Genomic DNA, 24,285 nt, shown 5'->3' on the forward strand with positions numbered 1-24,285 from the left:
TAATATTTTTTTTAAAAAAAGATGTTTTGCTTTAATGTGTTTTTAAAGATTTTTAAAATATATATATTAAAGTCTTTTTATGATGTCTTAAGAGTGTTTTTAGCGTTTTTGTTTGGGTGACATATAAATTTAATAAATAAATAAATAAAATGTTGTGGCTTACAACTCCCTTAAGCTTCAGGCCACATGGCCATGCTGGCTGGGGATGATGGGAGTTGTACTCTAGAATATCTAGAGGGCATCAGCTCAGCAAAGATTGTTCTAGTCTATGGAATGTATTCAATATAGCGTTAAACAGATTGTTCTGTCAGTACAAGTATTTTTCCTTGCACAACTGGACAATCTCCCCTTCTCCACCCCCTCGTTCCTTTAACCCTCCAGAGCAGATTTGGGGATAGCATGGGATACACATGGGGAGAGGAGGGGAGAAATCCTGTTGCACTAGCACAAACCCTTGCACTAGAACATTAGCTGAACACTGCCCTATGTTATATTCAGGTAGGGAAGAGATAGTTGAAACTGCAAGATACATGGTCCATCTCAGTGTGTGTGTGTTTAATGGGAAATGCAGTCTGGGGGTGGGGCTATACGTTTGATTTCAGGAACTATGCTGGGGAAGGAATACTCAACTGTTTCTTCATGCTTTATTATTGCAGTCAAAATGCTGTCTCCGCCCCCCCCCCCGGCTGCTTCTTTACCTGTAGGTTCTCATATTTCCTTCCTTGCAGGTGGAAAAGCAGTTGGAGGGGGGCAATTTTGCTCACAAAAATGGCTCATAGGGAAAAAGGTTAAGCATTCCTCCAGTGCTGCTGGTGTGATCATATTTGCAGTTTGCAACCCCACATTTTCCTGGAAAGGAAAAAAAGCGCTGGCATATTGGTTACAGAGCTTCCAACTGCCTTTGGAAACCACAAGAAGAGACTGGAATGAATTCCTGCTCCTTTCTCTCAGCTGGAGACAGCACTCTCTTCATACTGAAACAACCCAGAGAATTGCAAGTCTCCATTGCAAAAAGGCTGATGTTTCACCCACATTCCCCAGATCTCCTCCTCTGGAATCCTCATCTGTCATCAGGGGGATGGCATTGCTGCAGCAACCCCATAATAGGCTCAGAAAGTGGGGAGGGGAGAAGGCATTGAGTATTGTTTTAAATAACAGCTGCAGAAGCAACAGCCAAGAAATTAGAATTAGAAAATGTTCTGCTGTAAAAGCAGGCAGGAAGTGAAATAAACAAGAGATGGGCCCAATCATAACAAATGTATTTGCCCAGTGCATCAGCCAAGTAGTCCAATTGTTGCTGAATATGCTATGTACCTCTCTTTTGCCCCAGGGCAGTTTTTAAAAGCCAGCAGTAATTATAGTCAGGAGAATGAATGTTGTTCATTAATGACAGCAAGTTAAAAATACATATGGGGTAAAGTGTCCATAAAAATCCATGTATTTGTAAAAATAAAATACAAAATTGCATTATTTGGGGGGAAATTGCTTTTCAGAAATGTTTAAATCAGGCAAAAGTGCATTCAACATGTGCATATTAGGACAAATTCACACTAAAATGCTGATGAATTTTCATGAGAACTTTTAAAATATACGTATATATATAAACTGATGTGGAAATGTGGAGAACTGACCTTAAGACTGGGAAAATGAGAAATGAAGAGAAACCAACATTGACAGATTTGCCCATACCTAATGTGAGCTGAAGTTACTAAAGGAAGAGAGAAGCCCAACTCCCTCTCTGAGTGAAGCCCTACCCCCCTCTACTCAGTTGCGTCCTCCAGTTGAGATAAAAGCAGTGGGCGGTAATGGAATATTTTCCCCTCCATTAAATAGGTATGCTGGGCTGGCTAACATAATATAAACACTCAATAAGTCATGAGGCAAAAACCTCACACTAATCCCCTAATGCAGGAATAGTCGACATAGTGTCCTCCAGATATTGTTGCTGGACTACAGTTCCCATCATCCCTAACCATTGACCATGCTGGCTGGATCTGATGGGAGTTGGAGCCCAACCACATCTGGGAGGCACTGTTTTGGCTATCTCTTCTCTAGTGCAACACTGGTTTCTTATCTGCTTTCTTTCTCGAAGCATGGCTGGCCAGAGATATGCAAGGGAAGGACAAGAGGTGTGAATGCTGGCAAGTTTTCCAGTACAGAAGCAGTACCCCAACTATAGCTAGCTTCTCCCCCAGAGATGTTATGTAAGTTGATTGGGTGGGGAAGAAGCTGTTCCCATTTCTTACATTGCTCCCTCTCGTGCAGTATGTATTTGACTATCATGATGGAGATGTCTTTGGCTGCGTCGCAGACATTGGTTGGATCACAGGACATAGCTATGTGGTATATGGACCTTTGTGCAATGGAGGAACTACAGTCCTTTTTGAGAGTACTCCAGTGTATCCTAATCCAGGTAAAAATAAATTAAACCAATTAAGCAGTAGGCACAAGAAATGGCTGTGGGTAAGACAAGGCTGTGAAAAAAAGATGCTGGACTAGATGGGCCACTGGCCTCATGATCCAGCAGGCTCTTCTTAAGGCTATTGATGTATGGCAGGGATGGCCAGCTGGTGGCACATGGTAGTCCCTGAACCATCTTTGTTCACCTCCACTTCATAGCCCTGCCCTTGCCAAATTTTAATCAAGGTGTGGTGAATATTTTTGCTCATCATTTCACCTGTAAGAAAAAGTAGTGAGTTGCCATGCATATATATGATCGGTGGTGTTTTGGTAAAAAAATGAGATGGTGGTACTCACATCTTGATAAAAGTGCCAGCACAAAAAAGAAAAGGTGAGTACTGTCACAAAAAAGCCCTCCATATGATTTTTCTATCAGGTGAGGTGTCTCCAAAATCAGCTCTACTGATTTACTCCAAGATGACTTACTAACTCCATGTGTCACATTCATCCCATGTTGACTGTCTTGCTTCTCTCCTTTTGTGGTCTTCTTTCCCTTGCCTTTCCTAGCTCCCCTTCAATGTCTTCTGCTGTGTGCATGTATGTGTGCGTGCACACTTATATTACTGTTTAAATAAAATACCATGTACAATGAAGGTGCTGTAACAGTAATCATCATCATCATCTTGTTAGCATTAGTAGTAATAGTACTACTGTTTTTACCTTGCCCTACAACAAGGGTGGCTGACCTTTTTCTTCTGGATGTGTGTGGGTAAAGAGTAAAAGCCGACATGGCCTATTTTATCTTTAAAGTACAAATGGGGTGGGTGGGCTTGGAGGGTCACAAAAACCTTTTGGCATTACAGAATCACCATTTAGGTATCTGGGGGGCAGTAGGTAACTTTTTTTTTAATTGACAGAAGGGCCATATTTTATTTATTTATTTGGCATCACAGTAGGGAGTGTATGAGAACATAAACAAAAAACTTTTTGGCAGCCCAACAAGGGACACATAGGAGCTATCAATTAAAAAAAATACACATTGGGGGGACTGGGGGACATACAAACATCTTGTGGGACTGGATGCAGCCCATGGGCCATTGATTAGCCATCCCTGCCCTGGAACATCTCACAAGTAGGGACATGATGGAGATGTTTCTTTACATGAAGGACCAGCTCAGACAACAGGGAGTTCATTGGCATCTTGCCTGCACAGTGTACTTGAAGCAGAATGCCTCATTCTGATATCTTCCAAATGGGCAGAGCTCAGAACTCACTGGGTACATTACAGTTGGCATAATTAAGGGAAAACCAAATTTCTCTTCCACTGAAACAGCATTAATCCTCACATTTGCAATGCAAGAAATACTACTTGTTTCAGGCCTCAGGAAGATGCTGGCTGTCCTTTCAGGACTTCCGGGAAGGGTGACTTCGCTTGTGCCTGCTTTTGAGACGGGCTCCCGCCTCAAAGAAGCTTATTCAGATATAAATCAGTCAGAACATTTTTTATTTTGACTGATGAAATTTCTCCCGGGCAGGGACAAACGTAGAGATCAACCTCAAAAGCCTGTTTTTGCTGGGAGGACTGGATTTCATTAATTTATGAGAAAAGGTCCAGCCAGCAATGCCAGACGGACTTCCGAACAAGCTCTATCTGTTTAATGCGATACGTTTATCTTTTCTTCAAAGAGAAAACAGACTAACAGGCAAGCACCCTTCTTTCTATTATTTTTTTTACTTGGTTTAAATTGTTGCAGCAAAAAGAGATTTGTCAAATTAATCAGCTTTAAAGAGCTTCTGGGTGAGCTATAACTCTTCTCTGTTATTCACGAAATTAACAGCTTATCTCTGTTTCTATTGCAAAAAGCTGTCCTGGAAGTGCATTCTAAAGATATAAACAGAAGAGGGATTTTATATTGTCTGGGACTATTCTCTTTTTGGTCTATTTTATTTTGACGAATCTGCTTCTTCACGACGACGCTAACTGTTTTGATGCTGGGAACTAAATTTGTTTTGTATTCTTGAACATAGAGAGATAAGGCAGGCTGCTCTGTTTATACTGTGATGTCATCAAGCCTGGAATATTAACCCAATTGTTGCTGAAATAAGAAGTGGTTCTTCTTTATTTTTGTTTTGTTTTGTTTTCGTGGTTTTAAAAATGGCAATCAAGAGAGTGGCTGAGAATCTGGAAGTAATTATGTTTCAGAAAATAATGGATGAGATTGAGATAACGAAACAAACCCTGCGACAGGGCAGTAAGGAGCTGAAAATTGAACTGAGCAAAATGACGCAGGAGCTTAAAGAAATAGGGGATCCTGTGAGACAGGAGAATGAGATCAGAGATGAGAAAAGAAAAAATAAAGGGAAGATACAAGCCCTGGAGATTGGAACAAATGTGGAATTGGAAAAAGATCTGGAGTTTATGGATATTAGAAATAAAATCTACTGTTTGGAATTTAACGTTATCTCTGAAGAAATTAATGAAGATATTAGAGATAAAGTTATCAATGGCTTGGATAATCTTCTGGACTGGAATGACGTGATGGAGCTTGATATAGAGAAAATCTATGGAATTAACTGCAGCCATGTGACAATGGAAAAACTCTCAAGAGATGAGCCTGTGCATTTTGTAAAAAAGAAGAACACAGATATGACTTTACAACAATATTTCAGCAACTTATTCAGAATTGATGGCAAGAAAATATTTGGGATAGAGGAAATTCCCATCAGACTCTTATTATATGACTATGGCTATGACAGCAAGATTATTATGGAATACTGATAATGGAAGATTGGACACTGAAATTACTGGACTTAACAGGACTATTGAAGATGGAAGATGGAATTAATAGGGATAATGGAATAATGGCTATTGAAATTATTGGACCTAACAGATTTTGATGAGATGGATTAATCGATATGTTTATTTGGGCTATGGTTATGACAATAAGATTATTATTATTATTAACGAGATGGATTAATCGACATGTTTATTTGGAGAAAAATTGATAGATATATTTCTTAAAGAATTGAAACCTCTCTTTGACTTTTTGTGGAAAGAATAAAGTAATGTTTATGAGATTTGATGATTAATTAAGATAACTACTGGAGGAAAGTGATTTTATAATATAATTTAAGAGACAGGATTGTTATATATTGTAGACCTATAACTGATTTGATTTGCGACAAATGGGAAGTCAACATTTTATTTTTTTGTTTAATCATTTTTGTTTTGTTTTGTTTTTTGTCTTTGAATGTTTTATGATTTTGTTTTGTATGTTTTATGAAAATTTGAATAAAAATTATTGTAAAAAAAAAAAAAAAAAGGAAGATGCTGGCTGTCCTTTCCAAATGGAAAAGAAACAAGCAAAGTTGGTGATAAAGGAAGGTTTGTCAAGTCAAGGCAGAGCCAACTGAACCATTTAGAATTATTCAGATTCACACCATTGGGCTTGACATGGCTGAAAAATATAACAGCTCATGGCTAATTCAAACATTGGGATGAAAATGACTACTTCCTAAGGTAATTGGATTTGTTTCTTAATTCAGGACGTTACTGGGAAACTGTGGAGAGGTTAAAGATCAATCAGTTCTATGGAGCCCCTACAGCTATTCGCCTGCTGCTTAGATACGGGGATGACTGGGTCAAGAAATATGACAGATCTTCCCTCAAAATCCTTGGATCAGGTAGCTGTTGAACTAGGACTTTGTAACTTTATTAATGGCAAACCTATACAAGTATCACAGAATCTACAAATTTGGACGAATATTTTTCAGGAGGTGGGATGGTGGAATCAGTGGTACCATCAGGCCAGGCCAGCGGCCCAAGGCAGAGTTGTTTTTTTAATAGTTTTATTTGTGCATTTTCAATAATAAATGCAAATAATCTTACTCAAAAGAACCCCTAATTACCCCCTTCACCCCAGACATTCCATGTATATACATACATACATATATATAAAGAGGTAAGATATTTAACAAGCTATGTGTAAGCATTGTGGTCAATTGCAGGCTTTAGTTAATGAACTGGAGGGCCCCCAAACCTATCAGGGCTGGCATATCACACTTTGAAGTGCAGTAATACACATCATCATCTAAAAAGCCCCTCACCCCAGTAAGACCATCAAGTCTAGAGCCTAAAATTACCTAACAGCACCACTGTGTGGAATGTAGAACTGAAGCATCAGGAAGAGCCAGAGATATTTATACATTACTACAGCTTCATAGAGAATATACAGGGGACTGAAAATGGGCTGGCAGAGAAGAGATTTAATTTATTCCTGTGGGCAAGACTTTGTGTGGTCTAAAGCTTGTCGGTTTCTTTCAAGCTGCTTGCTTTTTTTCTTCTTGCAGTGGGAGAACCTATCAACAGAGAAGCCTGGGAGTGGTACTTCAAAGTAGTTGGAAACGGACAATGCCCAGTAGTTGACACATGGTGGCAAACTGGTAGGAAGACTATAATTTTGCATGACTTTTTAGGTTGGGTCTGAATGGAGCCCACACGTTTTCAGCTATTTGCATGCATGGCTCTGTCCATACAATATGGAACTCCGCCTTTTTGTTCCATCTATGAAGACCAGAGGCTCAGGCCTTTATTGACACATGAATACAGGAAAAGTATATTTCCCTTTTTCATACAAAGAATGGGAGATCTTGTTGGCTTTCTCATTGTCCAGATTTCAAGGGTATTGCTGTTTTATTTAGAAACAGGAGGCATCTGTATTGCTCCTCGTCCTTCAAACCCAGGAGATGAGATCCTTCCAGCCATGGCCATGAGACCATTCTTTGGCATCAGACCTTCCCTTTTGGATGACAAAGTAATTTTTATCTACCTACCTACCTACCGATTGTAATCTTTATGTGCCAAAGGTTACAGTCCTATGTACACTTACTTAGAAGTAAGCCCTACCTGAATGTCTTAATAAATACACACAGGACTAGAGTGCAAGTTACCTTCCACTGTAACCCATTGTACAGTAACTATTTTTCCTCTAGGGACATGTCTTAACACAGAATGATGTCTCTGGAGCTCTTTGCATTTCTCAGGCCTGGCCAGGCATGGCAAGGACAATTTACAATGACCACCAGAGGTTCGTGGAGACCTACCTGATGCCTTACCCAGGTACAATTTTGTGGGGAACAGTACATAGTTATTGCCATGGGTTAAAAGACAGCACAAGCTGTCTTTCAGTGAAGCACATCCTCCCATGGAGGAACCCTAGGATTCTCCAAAGCAGTTTAAATACTATTACTTTTAACACATTAGAAGCAAAAGTTTTGTTCTGTTTTGATCATCTTAGGGTATTTTTTCACTGGGGATGGAGTATATCGGACAAGTAAAGGATATTACCAGTTGACAGGACGCCTAGATGATGTCATCAACATTAGTGGGCACAGACTGGGCACGGCTGAGATAGAAGATGTTGTGGTAAGAAATTGGGGCAGATATATAAGGAGTTTTGCCAGTCTCAGAGAAACAGAAGTTGCCATAGAATTTGCTGTAGTATTCTAGAAATAGCCTAAGAAAATGGGCAAATGTTATGCTCTGGCAGCTGACTCTAGCTGCAGCTGGGTTGATGCTCCAAGCTGTATAATGGCTTTTCAGTTCTTTTACTGCTTCAGTGCTCCTTTAATGCTGATTGCAAGCAAGGGCAGGGAATGGGTAATTGAGAAGGCAAAACAAATTTGATAACCAGAAGGATCCACATTGCAGAATTTGTGGTTTCTACTTACAGAATTCAGTTTTTCTTGATCTGGAAGCAGGAATCAATGTGGAAACTTACCCTACTTATAGTATAAACACACAGAGAGAGTTTGGTCCTATTCCACTACTGGATTAATCTGTATCGACAGTGATAGTGAAAGGAAGGACTGGACCTATCAGAGCCTTGCAGCTTAGGGAGCTGCAAGTTCGTGCCAGCCTGTCAGGATCCCTGAAATAAATCTTACCATAGACCTGTCTGTCTTCCAGAATAAGCATGGGGCAGTGGCAGAGTCAGCTGTGATTGGATATCCTCATGAGCTCAAAGGAGAAGGTAAGTGATTGATTGTACTTGTTGCTGCAAACCCTTGAGCAGGCTCTGGAAATTGCAGTACATGGAAGGGTTCTCCAGTGAGATTTTTTCCTTGCACGTCTACTGTTTTATCTGGAATGTTAAAAAGGAAAAGGGGAATTCTGAGGAACTGAGACAAATAGTGGTAATGAGAGAGGAAGTTCTAGGCTTAATAGACAATATGAAAACTGACAAATCGCCGGGCCCAGATGGCATCCACCCGAGAGTTCTCAAAGAACTCAAATGTGAAATTGCTGATCTCCTAACTAAAATATGTAACTTGTCAATCAGGTCCTCCTCCGTGCCTGAGGACTGGAAAGTGGCAAATGTAATGCCAATATTCAAAAAGGGATCCAGGGGGGATCCTGGAAATTACAGGCAGTTAGCTTAACTTCTGTCCCTGGAAAACTGGTAGAAAGTATTATTAAAGCTAAATTAACTAAGCACATAGAAGAACAAGCCTTGCTGAAGCAGAACCAGCATGGCTTCTGCAAGGGAAAGTCCTGTCTCAGTAACCTATTAGAATTCTTTGAGTATCAACAAGCATATAGATAGAGGTGATCCAGTGGACATAGTGTACTTTGACTTTCAAAAAGCTTTTTACAAGGTACCTCACCAAAGACTTCTGAGAAAGCTTAGCAGTCATGGAATAAGAGGAGAGGTCCTCTTATGGATAAGGAATTGGTTAAGAAGCAGAAAGCAGAGAGTAGGAATAAATGGACAGTTCTCCCAATGGAGGGCTGTAGAAAGTGGAGTCCCTCAAGGATCGGTATTGGGACCTGTACCTTTCAACTTGTTCATAATGATCTAGAATTAGGAGTGAGGACTGAAGTGGCAAAGTTTGCCGATGACACTAAATTGTTCAGGGTTGTTAAAACAAAAAGGGATTGCGAAGAGCTCCAAAAAGACCTCTCCAAACTGAGTGAATGGGCGGAAAAATGGCAAATGCAATTCAATATAAACAAGTGTAAAATTATGCATATTGGAACAAAAAATCTGAATTTCACATATATGCTCATGGGGTCTGAACTGGCGGTGACTGACCAGGAGAGAGACCTCGGGGTTGTAGTGGACAGCACGATGAAAATGTCAATCCAGCTGTGAAAAAGGCAAATTCCATGCTAGCGATAATTAGGAAAGGTATTGAAAATAAAACAGCCGATATAAATCTATGGTGCGGCCGCATTTGGAATACTGTGTACAGTTCTGGTCGCCTCATCTCAAAAAGGATATTATAGAGTCGGAAAAGGGTCAGAAGAGGGCAACCAGAGATCAAGGGGATGGAGCGACTCCCTTATGAGGAAAGGTTGCAGCATTTGGGGCTTTTTAGTTTAGAGAAAAGGCGGGTCAGAGGAGACATGATAGAAGTGTATAAAATTATGCATGGCATTGAGAAAGTGGATAGAGAAAAGTTTTTCTCCCTCTCTCATAATACTAGAACTCGTGGACATTCAAAGAAGCTGAATGTTGGAAGATTCAGGACAGACAAAAGGAAGTACTTCTTTACTCAGCGCATAGTTAAACTATGGAATTTGCTCCCACAAGACGCAGTAATGGCCACCAGCTTGGATGGCTTTAAAAGATTAGACAAATTCATGGAGGACAGGGCTATCAATGGCTACTAGCCATGATGGCTGTGCTCTGCCACCCTAGTCAGAGGCAGCATGCTTCTGAAAACCAGTTGCCGGAAGCCTCAGGAGGGGAGAGTGTTCTTGCACTCGGGTCCTGCTTGCGGGCTTCCCCCAGGCACCTGGTTGGCCACTGTGAGAACAGGATGCTGGACTAGATGGGCCACTGGCCTGATCCAGCAGGCTCTTCTTATGTTCTTATGGAAGGATCTCACTCATAGCATACACACAGTAACTTCTAGTGGCAGCTGGAGTGAATGCCCGTTTATATCTTACTTACTTACTTACTTACTTACTTACTTATTTGTCGCCCATCTGGCTGGCTGTCCAGCCACTCTGGGTGACGTACAAAATAGGCATACAATACCTAGACATTAAAAATCTAAAAACAATGAAGATAAAATCTAGCCAACCCCAAAAGCCTGCCTGAAGAGCCAGGTCTTCAAGGCCTGGCAGAAACTCATCATGGAAGGTGAAGGTCTTTTGAGGCTGATCTTGTTGGGCGGCATAGCTGATGATGCTGGAGGCGCTCCTTTAGATTAACTTTTTCAAGCAATGGCAGGGAGAAGCGACAAGAGGCCAGTTGTTGAAGAGACATACTGTAGGCTAGGGGAAGATGGAGAGAACAGAGGGAAAGAATGCACCTGTAAGTCAGCAGAGGCCTATTATACAAAGGCTATAAGGCTGGCATTGAGCTTGTAGCACAAGCCGAAACATTTTTACACACAAAGAAATTTCTACTGAGATAATAAGTAAAAAAATAAGACAATTATATTTATTTATTTATTTATTTATTTATTTAATTACATTTCTAGACCGCCCTATAGCAGAAAGCTCTCAGGGCGGTGTACCACTCTTATGGTACAAATGTGCTACTCAGGGAGGCTTATAATATTACAAAGTTTAAAAACTCATAAAACTAATAAGCAGGAGACAGGGTCAGCAATAAAATGTCATAAAGTCCAGTAAAAGGCACATAAGATCGCAGCCTGAAACATCCTCTCAGCATGCTGGTTCTTGCCTTGGCATGAAAGTAATGTCGGAAGCTCCAGGCCACGTGGAGAGAATGTGCACTGAAACTTCTCCTCCTGGAAACTGAGGTGCTTGTGGGAATGGGAGCAGGGGCTGTCCCCTGGAGTCTGGCACTTATGACATTACCTCGGCTCCATGGGCAGGAGCTGCTCTGCAGCAGGTGCTATGCCACAAAAAAGCAGTATCAGAAGGGACTCCTAGTGTCCATTTTACTGACACCACAAGATGACAGAGGGTTGTGACTGAAGTGTAAATAGCAGACTCTGCTTTGGCATGCAATCTCTACCCTTGCTGATTGTGCACCCTCCCTCTGGCTTCTCTTTTCACAGGCGCCTACGCATTCATCGTGCTGAAGAAGGGCTCTAATCTCTCCCAGGAGAACCTGGCCTCTGAGCTTCAAGGACTCGTCTCAAAAGAAATTGCAAAATATGCAGCCCCAGAATATATTCAGGTAACAACCTGCAAGCTGTTTTCCCATTCTGCACATTTTCATCACTTTGTTCTGCACATCTCTGGATGCTTACAGTCTGGCTGAGGGCAGACTATAAGGTAAAAAGCATATAAACCAGCTGTATAACCAGTGCAATATTTTTAATAATTAAAAAATGGACCAAAGTATTCAAGTCCTTCCACTCTCATTGACAATTTGCTCAAAATGGTACAATGTCGCAGTAAAAACAAAGATTTAATAGGCTGCAATAATGCCTTTAGTAAGCATCTCTTAATCTGAAATACATCCAAGACATTTTGAAGGTATCAGAGCACATCCATATGAAAATGTGTTGAATCAGTTTTACTACATATAATTGCATTTATATACCACCCAGGGTGGCATGCAGTTATTTCCCTCCCTCCTTTTTTCACAACAACCCTGTATGGTAGTTTAGGCTCAAGAGAGAATGACTGGCCAAGTATGGTTCATGGCTGAGTGGGAATTTGAATCTGGAGCTTCCCAGTCTTAGTCTGGCACTGCACTACACTGGCTTGTTCTGTACATAACATGCTAGCTCCTAAAGGCCTAATTTGCTACAGTCCCAATTGCTGCATACTGGTCTTTTGTGAGCTGGCCAAATCCCCCTCTAAAGGTGGGATCCCTAAAGGCCATGAACAAGATGAGGCTTGAGGGATTTCCCTTAGGAATACTTTACTGCAGAGTTCCAGGTAGGTATGTATATATGTATGTGCGTGCGTGCGCATGTGTGTGTGTGAGAGAGAATCATACATGATTTCAAGTGCATCTCTCTCTAGTTAATGATTGCAATGTCCTAGTCCTGCTCTAATCCCTTCCTTTTATTTTCTGGTTTAGGTAGCTCGGCGTCTGCCTAAGACTCGCTCAGGGAAGATTATGAGGCGGGTTTTGAAGAAGATTGTTGAAAATAAAGTGGATGAGCTCGGGGATCTAACAACTCTAGATGATCATGAGGCAGTGAAAGAGATTGTTGCAGGACACAAGAAACTTCTGCAAGAAGAACAGGGCCGGTAGCTCAAATATTCTCCCCTAACCCCCCCCCCCGCAAGGCAGCATCATTCAAAAGTTTTGTGCAAGCAGCAGCACTTCCACACCTGCAGTCTCTAGCAGAAGAGGGAGTTTATTCACTGTGAATAAAAAACCTCCAAAGCAACCATCAAAAGCATTTTTTTCCAAGAGGGGGAAAGATTATGTTGATTAATACTGGATACCAAGGCTCTTTCCCTCCCCCTCCCCCCGAACCACTCCCAGCTGACTGTGTATGTGTTCCAAGGCTTATATATTGTAGCAGAAAGTTAGGAGTTTACCTTTTTGCAGCCCAAGTCTGCAATGACGAAACTCCAAGTTAAAAAAAAAAAAAAAAACAACCTCCACATTGAAACAGATTTGCAAGACTTTGTCTGCTTTACTCCAAATTCAGGTCTGTGTGTGTAATCTTCAGTTTTTATGACTTGAGGCTATGGGCAGGTAGTTAACAAAGAATGTACGAATGCAGAAAACTACATAGAATAATAGGATGTACAGATCTGGGACCTTACAGTGACTCTTTCCAGATTCCAAACTTCTAAATATAGGACACACACGCATTTCAAGCTTTCCTTTTCACAACCACTCTTTCACTTTATTATTCTAACAGAATAAGGACTAGAAATATTCTTTTTAAAAAATCCAAATAAACCCCAAGAATGTTTCCCTTGCAAATTGGCATTAGCCTATAGATTCTCCGCTAGATAGCTATATCCCATAGCACTGGTCATGCACAATTTGTAGTTTTTGACAGGTATGCACATCCCCATCTGTCTCAAAGGGACACATCCAGTCACTTCAGCGTGGCTTGGTACCTGCTGTAGGTATGGAAGTCTGCTTCTGCACGTGTGCCATGTACTGCAGCCTTGCTGATTTCTTGTCTTCTGTGAGTCCTACCAGTTGCATTTCTGCCCCTTCAAGGAAACTAAACATGTATCGGAAGTGCATTGCTATGGCATGAAGGGCTGAGATCTCCACCACTTTCAGGCTTCTTAATAAAAGCTCATTTGATCTAAAATAGATTCCTCTTCTAAAGGAGAATCTGTGAAAAAGCTACATTTCTGGTAAACTTCCTAAACAACGCAAGTATGTATTTTTGCACTTGTTGACAACCAAGTTCTCTTCTCATGGAGGCTCCTGGCTGAGGCAACCAAGCCAAAGCTCCCATACTGAAACAAATACAGCCTTCTCAGGCTCAGGTGAGATGGACCCTGCTCCACTCGCTGACCTAGCGAGGACAGCCCAGCACAACTCCAGCAAGGTCCCTGCTGCATTGCTTCAATGTTGTTTTCACTTAAACAAGATGCAAGGAGGGAAGCAGCAGAGTCCCCTGCCCTCCCTCTGGGAGAATTAGTTAGTAGGAAATACAGTAGTCAACGTACTGGAAGCCATTTATATAAAAAGGGAAAAAAGAGAAAAAAGAAGAAATCCCCAGCTCTTTCAAAACAAGCTGGAGGCCTTTTGGTCACAGAAGCCTTATTGGCACCTGCTGGTTTTGAATTCCAAAATCTTTCAATCGGAGGCTTCCTGTAAGGCGTGTTGATTTCAAGGCACTTTGGTATGTAACCCAGCCAAAGCTTTAATTGCATTCTTTTTGTGCATGTCCATGATAGGTCAAGGAGTGGCTCAGTCTTTCTTGATTCTCCTTAGCTCCCACTTCCCTTCTTCACACAGGTTCAAGATCCAACTGTGAAACTGAAATGAAGGAGTAAGTACAAACTGATTGTTATGGTTTTAAGAGGGACTTTCCCATTCACACACCCCACCCACCTATGAAGAAGCACTCTAGTGCAAAGGAGCCTCTCTTCCCCTGCAATCTGACTTGAACAAATGAAGTTTCTACCTTCCTACCTTTTCCAGGCTGCTGCGATGTCCCACACTGACCAGAGTCATCTCCAGCTGTGCACAGATGCTGTACAGCTCATTCTCTGCATCCTCTGTCAGGGCGCTGGTAGCTTCATCTAGCACTGCAAGCAAAAGACAGGAATCCCCTCAATGTGGTTCCATTCAAGACTATCCACGACTTACAGTCTTCTCCTCTTGAGTAAAGCCTGACAAATAGGCAGTTGGTAGCTGCTGTTCACTAGTTGTTGTTTCTGTTACAAAAGGCCACTTTACACAGGATTGGTATAGTTGGGAGTTTTGAGCCTCTAAACCAGCAAGACAACATAAGCTAGTTACAAAGCTCAGAAAAAGGTAGTTTGGGATAAGTAGATTAGAAATTGTGCTGCTTGTCATCAGTGAGATCACAGGAACTAGCCAATAGGTATCCAATGACCTTTGTGACACCATTTTGTACACAGCATTCCAATTCATAAGAGTGTTTTTTTAGGTTCACCTTTAATTGTATACTGAGTTTTGTTTTGTTTTTAATTTCAAAATTATACAATACATTCCTTACTCCTACTGGGAGGAAGAGTGGGATATAAAATAAATAAATAAATAATAGGACACCAACATTTTCAATTACTCAAATATTCAGTCCCCCCATATGGGATTGACAGTACACTGAAAAACTAATCCAGTTTTGATCTCTTTCTATCACAGTTCAACTCAGGTAAATAAGACTGAGCAATAACTGCTACCTGTTAACCAACAACAAATCTGTTTTCATCTCAATTCTAACCTCATTTCATAAGACTAGTTTTTAGCGATTACCTACTGTCAAAATAAAAAGCAAACCAGGAGGCCTCATAATTATGGAACTCTGAAAGCAATCCAACAATAAAGACACAACATTTTAAAGTGTTACAGATATCACAGAGCTGTAGTAATAAGCAATGACATCTCCTGGTGCTTCTCTGGAAAATTTAGTCAGTGGGATAGCATTCCAGATAAGAGGCAATACATGCTGAACATTTCCTCAACTTAGATAGAAGACCTTGGATGGCCTGCAACATGCAATTTAGCTGGTTATTTCAAATCAGCATGTGAATTTCAGACTTCTTCACCTTCCAGCCATAGTACAATTCAGCTTTCTGCCCATTTTCTTTCCCAGTCTACTTTTCAAATCCCCCCCCGCGTCCTTGTCAACTTCTCTTCATCGTTCTGGACCAAGAAAGAAAGAATTCTTCTTTCCTAGACACCATCTTTTCCCTTGACCTGTATGCTCTGTTGGGTCTATTCCTCTTTGTCTAGAAGATTCTGCCTGCCTTGCTCTCCTCTTCCACTGAAATGTAGTGGCTAAATCAGCACCAAGCACACACTCTTAAGGAGTACAACCTGGCCAATGCCAACTAATAATCTTTAGGATCAGGGCACCTAAGCCAATCACAACCAGAGGCCCTTTTGACTGCCCAGCCTCTCCAAAACCAGTAAAAAGCTGATTCAATCACAGCCACTGTTGCTACAAAATCGCCTTTTGCATTAGAGATTCCTCACACATAATTGTTCACTCATAAGCAGGATCTTTAGCTCTGTTCCTCCCCACCGTAAATTCCCTTCCTCACCTGCATACTGGGGCTGTAGATACAAGAGTCGGGCAAAGGACAGCCTTTGCATCTCACCTGGAGACAAAATATCATACCTGCAGCAAAAGCAAAGAACAATTTGTTCAGGATCTACCCGCACCACTCAACATGAGCCCTGCTGCACAGTAACAGTATGCAATCTTACCAGTTCCAGTCCACTGGCTGGTCCAAACCGCCTGTCCTTTCTAGCAAATCAGACTGCACCAAACAGAGAAGAAAACCAGAACTTATTCCAGCCACAGTCAACAGTCTGCTATGGTGGACACAATCATAAAGACATCTTCTGTCTTAATCCAGCCCAGCCATTCTCATCTAGTGGTCAACTCCAAAATATCATTGACCAGCCCTTGGAATGCAAAATAGCAGAGCTACATCATCCATCTCTGAATTCATGGAGCTCACACCACATATCTTGATGGTAGAAGATGGTAGAAGATGCTGAGCTTTTACAGCCACTTTCTTCCCAAAATGGGGATGAGAAGCAACCCACCATGTCATTTAGTCTCTCAGCAACTTACCAGCCCAGTCAAGTCCAGGAACCTCAGAATCCGTTCATCATCTGCAGACCCTATTGTTCAAGAAATTACGTTCATGACAACAGAACAGTGGGGCCTCCCTTGCATAGGGAAAGGTAGCTCTGAAGATAACTCAGCAAAGGACAGGGACCTCTCTGGATTTGGTTTTGCTTGCTTAAATCATTTTTAGAAGATCTGAAAAGCTAACAGCTCACACCTAAATGCATCACATGGAAGCCCATCCTACTATTATCAACAGGATGTATTGCCACATAATACACATAACAACTGTTGTATTTTCAGTTCCATCTGTGGAATACACCCCCCACCAAGGTCTGCCTGGCGCCTTCTCTGACATCTTTTCAGAGCCAAGTAAAGACGTACCCTTTTTCCCAGGCACTTGATAGACTAAGATGATGTTGTGTTATTAGTGTGCTGCCAAAGCTTCCTGTGGCTATTGTCCTGTGGTTATTGTGTTATTATATAATATGATATGATATATTGGTTTTTGTTTTTAACAGAGCTGTAAGTCTCTTGGAGACCTTTGGGTAAGCAAGAGACTAATAAATCTAATTAGCAACACCAACGGGGGAAAACTCAGTTAACAGATGGACCTTCAGCTCATGTGGATATCTTCTGAGCTTACTCTAGAAGCCTATCTCATCTGGAAATAATTTACTATTTAGGAATAGCGCTCAGAACTGAATGGGCTGGTCACTCCTATTCTTTCTATAGGACAGGAGAATCAGGGAACGGGAAGGAGAGATCACTGCTTCCTATACAGAGATATGCCTTATGAATGGCTCTTAGTGTGCTAAAATCTTTGCTATTTAGGCTGGTGCAGACGTGATGTTACCAACTGTGACCAGGCTATAGGAACACAAATTTGCTCTCCTGATCTCCTCTGTTCTGACATGTCAGTTCCTGCCATCAGGTTTCACAGCATTTAAATATTGTTTATTATTATTATTGAGTCCATTTATAGACTGCTTACCATCCACAGATCTCAAAGCAGTTTACAATAAAGAAAATCAAAATAATCCAAATACATAAATATACAATATGCAGTTTGAGATGATTTATATTAAGAAAAATCCAAATACAAAAATGCACAATATTTTATTATTTATTTTGATTTAAAAAGCATTGATAAACTGCTAAATATTTTTAAATATTTTAAAAACAGTATCATTAAAAACCCCATAATATAATTTACAAAAAGCTCTGGGTATATATTATTATTTACTGTTAACATTGGCAGCAACATAGAATCATAGAGGGAGAAGAGATCTCAATAGGTCATCTAGTCCAATCTCTTGCCAATGGAGGAAATTTACTACTACAGCATCCCTGATAGTTGGCCATCCAGTCTACATTTGGCTTAATAGCATCCCTGTTTAACCTGGGATCTGAAGCCATCTTCAGAACATGGTTAAATGTTTGGTGGTGTTGCATCAACATCAGCCCTTTGAATTGGTAATCCTAAATATGAAAAACAGGCAATGGAAGAAATTAAAGAAACCTGATATGCTCACGTTGAAGGAACAGCTTAATATAGCCTTGTGAGTTAGTAATCATTGAGACAGGAAAGCAAAAGGCTTAACAACGTACAAAGTAACTGCAAGCTTTTATTTACCATTAATGAGTTTGGTTTATATCAAGATGATCTTCCAGACTATCTGGAAGCAGAGCAGAGACATCTCTTAATCAAGCATTGTTTTATTTTGATGACACATCAGACTATGGGTTCCCAAGTCTGTTCCAGTTGGCTTTAAAACTTCATATTCACTGACAAACACCAGGATAACTTTTAGGCAGCCCAGACAACAGTGCACAACAGTGGCACCATTTTGATCATTTCCAGGGCTGGTTCACATATACAGATTTGTCACTTGATTCTGCAACATTAAGTGACAACTTGCATATGTTAGTGAGCCACTGCAGATCTGACACCAGAGACAGAATTCTCACACCACCTCATAAAAGAACAGAGTCTTGCGGCATCTTAAAGGCCATATCAAAAACATACTGTTACAGCTCTGCCACTTGAAGCAATCAATGACAAAACTTTTTTCAGCGTTAAGTGAAATAAAAACTTGCAAGAAACCTCTGCCACCTTGTACAATGGTAAGCCTAAGCTCCTCTCAAAACTTTTAGTCTGCCCCCACCATGGAATATACAGCCATTATTTAGCCACCATATTCGGACCCTGCCCCGACAGTGCTGAAAAAGATTGGACTCAGTACTTCTGTCCAATGCTACTGTAAGCTCCTTGGGGGCAGGGACTTGTTATATTCTTTGCTTATGAAACTGAAATGCCATTTAGACTGATGGTGTTATACAAACAGGCAGCCAACAAATGCATAAGGAGAACTATCTCAAGGAACAAAAGGGTATAGATGCTTGGATGTTTCAGAGGTACCCTATTATATTTTTTGCTCTGGACAGGCTTGGGTGGATATCCTAATCCAATTGCAGCCAACTTATTGGGTTCTTTGTAATATAATACACTGTGTGAAAAGATATAAAGTTTGTATCTTCACTTCTCACAGTATCTATATGTAGAAATATTTCAGTTGGTAGAGAATCAAGTTTTAAGAACTTTGCAAGTCAGTTTTTGTCATATAAAATGTATTTGTAACAGAATACAGCAAATGGAGAAAGGCAAAATAACTTCTAGTAACTGCTATATGGCACACAGAGAGCCAGTAGTTCTTATTTAAATCTTTTCATCATGGGAGATTGGATACAGATCTCACAGTGACTTTGCAATAATGGGGAGGCACTAGATTGGAATAAAATGACAAAATAGAATGTGGAGAAAAACTTCCAAGAATCTCATACAAAATAAGAAGCACTGAGATGTAGGCAGCAAATTGATCAAAGAGGAAGTGATTAGTACAAATCATGGTACACAGTCACATAAGAACAGGAGTGCTTAGTTTGTGGAGAGTCAAAGCACAGTGAAACAGAGCCCCCATCCCACCCCTATATGGCTCACTGGCTTTTTGCTGGTGGTCTCCACCATCAAAATGGGAAAGCCACTATTAGCATTGGATATAACTGGCATCCAAAACCAAATTCTGTCCCTAGAAAATTCTACATTCGGAACGCATTATGCAAATACACCACATCTGCATTCACTGACACGAGCTTATCTTGCTCAAGTGTGAGAAGCAACTATCCTCTGCCCCAATACATTGTATAATTCACTGGAATGTTTCTTTGGCTTCACAGCTTCCAAGCCAAGTAAGCACAAATGGATATTTTGCACCTCTCCATATACTGACTGCTCCCTGCAATTATATCCTGGCGCAGGTGCGTTTTGCAGGAAAAGAGATAAACTTACCAAAAGACGACCTAGGCAAGTACAATGCTAATTCATGCAACACAGACACAAACTGCAGAAAAAAGCAGAAGCAATTTTAGTCCATTTGGGGGTAACTGTTCTAGTGCATTCCAACTCACCTGAAGCTGGATAGATTTCCTTCAGAGGATATATCACCTATATCAAATAAATCAGACATAAACTGCAAATGAGAGTCCCTAAAATCATACAAAAGGTGAAGCAGCCACAATACCTTTCTGTTAAGGGCCTTCTAATAACCAATACAAGGCCACTGGCCCCATATATTCAAGCACACATTAAGACTGGCTGTTTCCCAGCAACTGAGTTGGCCACCACTATAACACATATTTCCTTTAGAATCATTACTCAAAGTAGTCTGGGATAAGCAGGAAGACCACTCATCTCTGAGAGTCTGACACCAAGGTGACTTACCTGTTCCCGCAGGGTCCCATCCGTAAAGAAAGGCCGCTGTGGTAAGATCACCATCCCATGGGGGCCAAAGCAAGTCAACATGTGGACATCCCCTGCACAGACCCAACAAAAAGAATCAAAAGCACACATCTATGATCCAACATTTCCATAACAGAACAACTTGAAATTAACACTTTGAACAATCATATCCTGTCCTAATAAACCAGAATATGCATGAGCTTCATGCACCTCTACACAAGCCCCTTCACTCTCGTGAATCAAGCCAAGAAACCATAGTAAATAATTATTAATCATTTGACTTCTTAGTTGCTTACTACAAAAAAAGTCTCCAAGCAACTAACAAAAAGATTTAAACCCATAAAAGGCGTAACATAGAACAATACATTTCAAGAAAGCCGTTCTAATAACCTATAACAAAAAATCCAGCAGAAAAACAATAAAACCTTCATCAGTAAGAACATTCTCATCAAACAGATCATCAATAAGCCTGACATACTTTGACAAATGCCTGGGAGATGAGAGTACTGCAAGGATGTTAATGAAGGTGGCAGGTGGATCTCACTGGGGAGAGCAATAACATTAGCAATGGCATTAAGAAGTTAAGAACAAGAGACTGCATTTGGGTTGCCAAACAGTTCCAATCTAGCCTTTGCTCAGCCATCTTATGAGGAATCAGTGTTCCACCCTCTGGCTTGCTGCAAAAGCCTTCTTTCATCAAACAACATTTCAGGGAAACTGATGTACTCACCCTGCTTGCTCTCCCAGAGGCCACTAAGAACACGCAGCAAAGATGTCTTCCCTGTGCCCGTATTCCCAGTAATCAGTAGATTGTTCCCTTGTGTGACTCTCAGGTTTAGATCCTTGATGAGCAGCTTCTCAGAAGGAGCAGTAAGGGAAACTTGCTCCAGGAGAAAAGCTGTGTCACTTGAGACCATCTGCTCTTTAGAATCACTAAAGGCATCAAAGCCCCCACAAAGAAAGGTGGGGGGCAGGGAAGAGAGAAATAAGCAGAAGGAAGGATCAGCAGACAAGCATTAGATCAGTGGTAGGCAAGCAACTTTACCCTCAAAGTGCCTTGCAAACAATTCACAGTGGGCCTCCGGAGGATCTAAAACTCCATTTTCTGGAGGTGGTGTCAACAGACTCCTGACAATATGGAAAAGCTCCACTGGACGGCTACTTGAGGATGCGATGGTGGCAGAGAAGTGGGCCTTCTTCCCTGCCCTCACCACCACACAGTAGGCATGGTTATGTCAATGCAAGTGTTACCCCACACTTTCCAGTGCATTTTCCCATTACTTTCATATCGCAAACAAGTCCAGTCTTTTGGGGAAGTGGGTTTATTGCGCAAAACTTCCCAAATCAACTATAATTGTGCAGCCTGAATTTTTCAGTATGTGAATGAATCCCACCCCATAACAGTGACAGTCTGGAAGCACCCTAAGAAACAGTGACATTCCCACACCTGACGCCAAACTACTCACCTGTTGAAGTCCCATTTGGCTTGTGGTTCACTGTCATTTTGTTTCTTGGAAAGTTTCAGCAGCATCTCCTGCAACTCCCCAATTCTACAAAAAACATGAAAAGCAGTCATTGAGAAGAAACGGTTCTGCTCAAAGCAGGTCCTGTCCTGAATAGTAAGGCCCAGAACTGAGTTGCTAAGAAGCCTAATCTTCAAAAGGGAGAAATGTTTTAATATGTAAGCTTGTAAGTAGTGAATATTGTCTGTGGAGTAGAAATGAAGTAAATAGTCTAAATAGAAATGCCACATAGGCAGAAACACCAGCCATCTGAAACTAACTGAACTAAGAGGAAGACTTCAGATTCTCTCTACTGCTGCCGTCTCAAAGATTATAATGACAGATATCCAGCATTCTATGCCTAAAGTGAAAGGAGGGACTCTCTCATTTGTTCATTTTCAAAGGATGCCTCAGAAGAGAGCCCAACATAGTGCAACCTAACTGGGACACAAGAGTGTCATACACCATATATGACCTTTAATGGATCCACAAGAAGCAGAGGATTCCTTTGCCCCGCAGACACACACATGAAGGTCTGCACTATTATGACACAACTGTTTCTCAAACAAACAAGAGGACATACCTGTGCGTGTAGCCAGCTACGTCAGACACAGTGGTGGAGAGGTCAATGAGTTGGCTAAAGCAGCCAATCAGATACAGAGAGACAAAGGCATTCTGCAAGGTAAATCAGGGAGAATTAGCAAGGGATGGGAGTCAATACACGGGACCAGAAGCTGCCTCAAAATTAGCTATAGGAATGGATTGCCTCTTCAGCTGGAAGCAGAACTGCCCATTATCTATTCCAATACAGTCCAAATTCAGCACTATTGTAGGTTAATTATTTTTAAAAAAACAATTATGTGGGTCAATAATTTTGCTAAAACTTAGCAGATAGTTTACCATTTTTGGTATTCACAAAACTTTGGTAAGGACTGAATTAGTAAAGGAAAACAGGATTTTGCAGTGTATGTGTGAAAGAAGTCATTCAAATGCCTCTTGCTGGTTTCTAAACTTTCAGCAAACATAGACCACAATCAGGAAGATTAGAAGATTACGCACTAGGGTATACATTCTGTGCTCTCTCTTATGCATGCAGAATATGATTCATCTCTATATAAACTGCTTAAGAGATATTTTTTGATTAAGCAGTATATAAATCTTGTTAAATAAATCAATAAATATTGAGGAAGCAGTTATTGCTGAGCAGGTAAAAAGGATTGGTCAGAACCACAGAGAAAATTAGTTCTGCCCAAAGTTCCCCTAAACTTGCCTACAGACTCAACTTCTGGCAAAATCCTTCCAAAAGAACCCATTCATCACTCTGTTAGAAAGTTGCCACATTTGCATCTCCCCTCCAATCACAGACAGCTTCCAGAATTTATCACTTTTGGGCATACATTATTCTCAAGGAATTGCACTAATGGGAGGGATGGTATTGTTTACATAGTGCCAGAGAGAGTGGCAACCTGACTAGTAGGTAAGCTGGCTGAAGAAGCCACCAGCATGTAGCTAAGAGATTTCTTAGCAGTGGTATCTTTTGCTCCCTGGAACACCTCTGCCCTTTCTCCCTTGCTGTCTCTTATGCCTGGAACTGCCTCCCTTATTTCCTTCAAGTGCCTCCTTGAAACTCACCCTTTCCAGAAAAGGGTTTGGAACATCCCTCTAGCTCCAGAACCCCATGGTAACCAAGCCAGAGTACACATCACTGAAATAATCTCATATTCTTCCCCCATTTACCCATATCTCCCATTTCTACACCACCACCCCTGTTGTTTCCCTATGTCTATTTTATATGGTAAGCCCTTGGGGTAAGGGCATGTCAAACCAAAGCTGCTCTTTGTAAAACACTGTGCCCATAGATGGATGGTGCTACGTAAGCCAAACAGCAGCATGGGAAATACAGCTGCACCAGCTGGGAGAGAGCAGGGATCCTGGCAGTCGCCCAGTCCACCTCCAAGCGTACAGGAGCTCAGCTCAGAGGTGGCTGAGTGAGCCAGCAAGGAGGAAGACAACATAGGGTTAAGCTGTGGGTAGAGACTTGGCCAAGGAAGAATAAGGCCCCCAGAGCCAGAGTGTAACCCAGGAGTAACCCATAGCAGAATTAAGACACTCCCTCCTCGCCTCTTCTCATTCTGAGGCTGCTGGGGCCAGTTGCCTGTTGGGGCTCCCTTAGCAGCCCTCCCCTGACGATGTTTTTTGGCACCTGTTGCGCTCTGCTTACTGGCACATGACACAAGGGAAGACGCAACCCTAGGATTCACTTTACACAGGAGTCCCTGCCTAACAGAAAGCTGCTCTGAAACACGAAGCTCCTTGACCTCTGTACCTTAAAATATTCAGCCCCATACCGAACTGTTTCTGAAATGTCAAAGCAGCTAAGAATTTGAAAGCAAG

General features: G+C 41.3%; 2 protein-coding genes across 5 annotated transcripts in view; one reads left to right on the forward strand and one right to left on the reverse strand.

Annotated features, from left to right (window-relative positions):
- LOC133377514 (acetyl-coenzyme A synthetase 2-like, mitochondrial) overlaps positions 1-17,176 on the forward strand; it is a 29,800-nt gene extending 12,624 nt beyond the window's left edge. Inside the window, exons 6-14 of the mRNA XM_061611725.1 lie at positions 2,266-2,413; positions 5,947-6,084; positions 6,751-6,843; positions 7,102-7,214; positions 7,393-7,519; positions 7,698-7,825; positions 8,369-8,432; positions 11,440-11,561; positions 12,417-17,176. Of these exons, the coding sequence (XP_061467709.1) occupies positions 2,266-2,413; positions 5,947-6,084; positions 6,751-6,843; positions 7,102-7,214; positions 7,393-7,519; positions 7,698-7,825; positions 8,369-8,432; positions 11,440-11,561; positions 12,417-12,593 (1,110 nt within the window). The 3' untranslated portion in view covers positions 12,594-17,176. The remainder of the gene's footprint in view (positions 1-2,265; positions 2,414-5,946; positions 6,085-6,750; positions 6,844-7,101; positions 7,215-7,392; positions 7,520-7,697; positions 7,826-8,368; positions 8,433-11,439; positions 11,562-12,416) is intronic.
- Positions 13,174-24,285, reverse strand: part of ABCD4 (ATP binding cassette subfamily D member 4) — a 29,586-nt gene continuing 18,474 nt past the window's right edge. For 3 of the 4 annotated variants that reach the window (XM_061611726.1, XM_061611728.1, XM_061611727.1), the window contains 10 exons: positions 22,475-22,566; positions 21,856-21,939; positions 21,120-21,322; positions 20,372-20,463; positions 20,059-20,095; positions 16,594-16,643; positions 16,221-16,273; positions 16,055-16,131; positions 14,457-14,572; positions 13,174-14,300 (listed from right to left, as the gene is read on the reverse strand). In XM_061611726.1, the coding sequence (XP_061467710.1) occupies positions 14,232-14,300; positions 14,457-14,572; positions 16,055-16,131; positions 16,221-16,273; positions 16,594-16,643; positions 20,059-20,095; positions 20,372-20,463; positions 21,120-21,322; positions 21,856-21,939; positions 22,475-22,566 (873 nt within the window). In that variant the 3' untranslated portion in view covers positions 13,174-14,231. Of the gene's footprint in view, positions 14,301-14,456; positions 14,573-16,054; positions 16,132-16,220; positions 16,274-16,593; positions 16,644-17,769; positions 18,073-20,058; positions 20,096-20,371; positions 20,464-21,119; positions 21,323-21,855; positions 21,940-22,474; positions 22,567-24,285 lie in introns of those variants that run through there. The other variant, XM_061611729.1, reaches the window with a different exon arrangement.

The sequence above is a fragment of the Rhineura floridana genome, chromosome 2 (assembly GCF_030035675.1).
Source record: "Rhineura floridana isolate rRhiFlo1 chromosome 2, rRhiFlo1.hap2, whole genome shotgun sequence".
Classification (NCBI taxonomy): domain Eukaryota; kingdom Metazoa; phylum Chordata; class Lepidosauria; order Squamata; family Rhineuridae; genus Rhineura; species Rhineura floridana.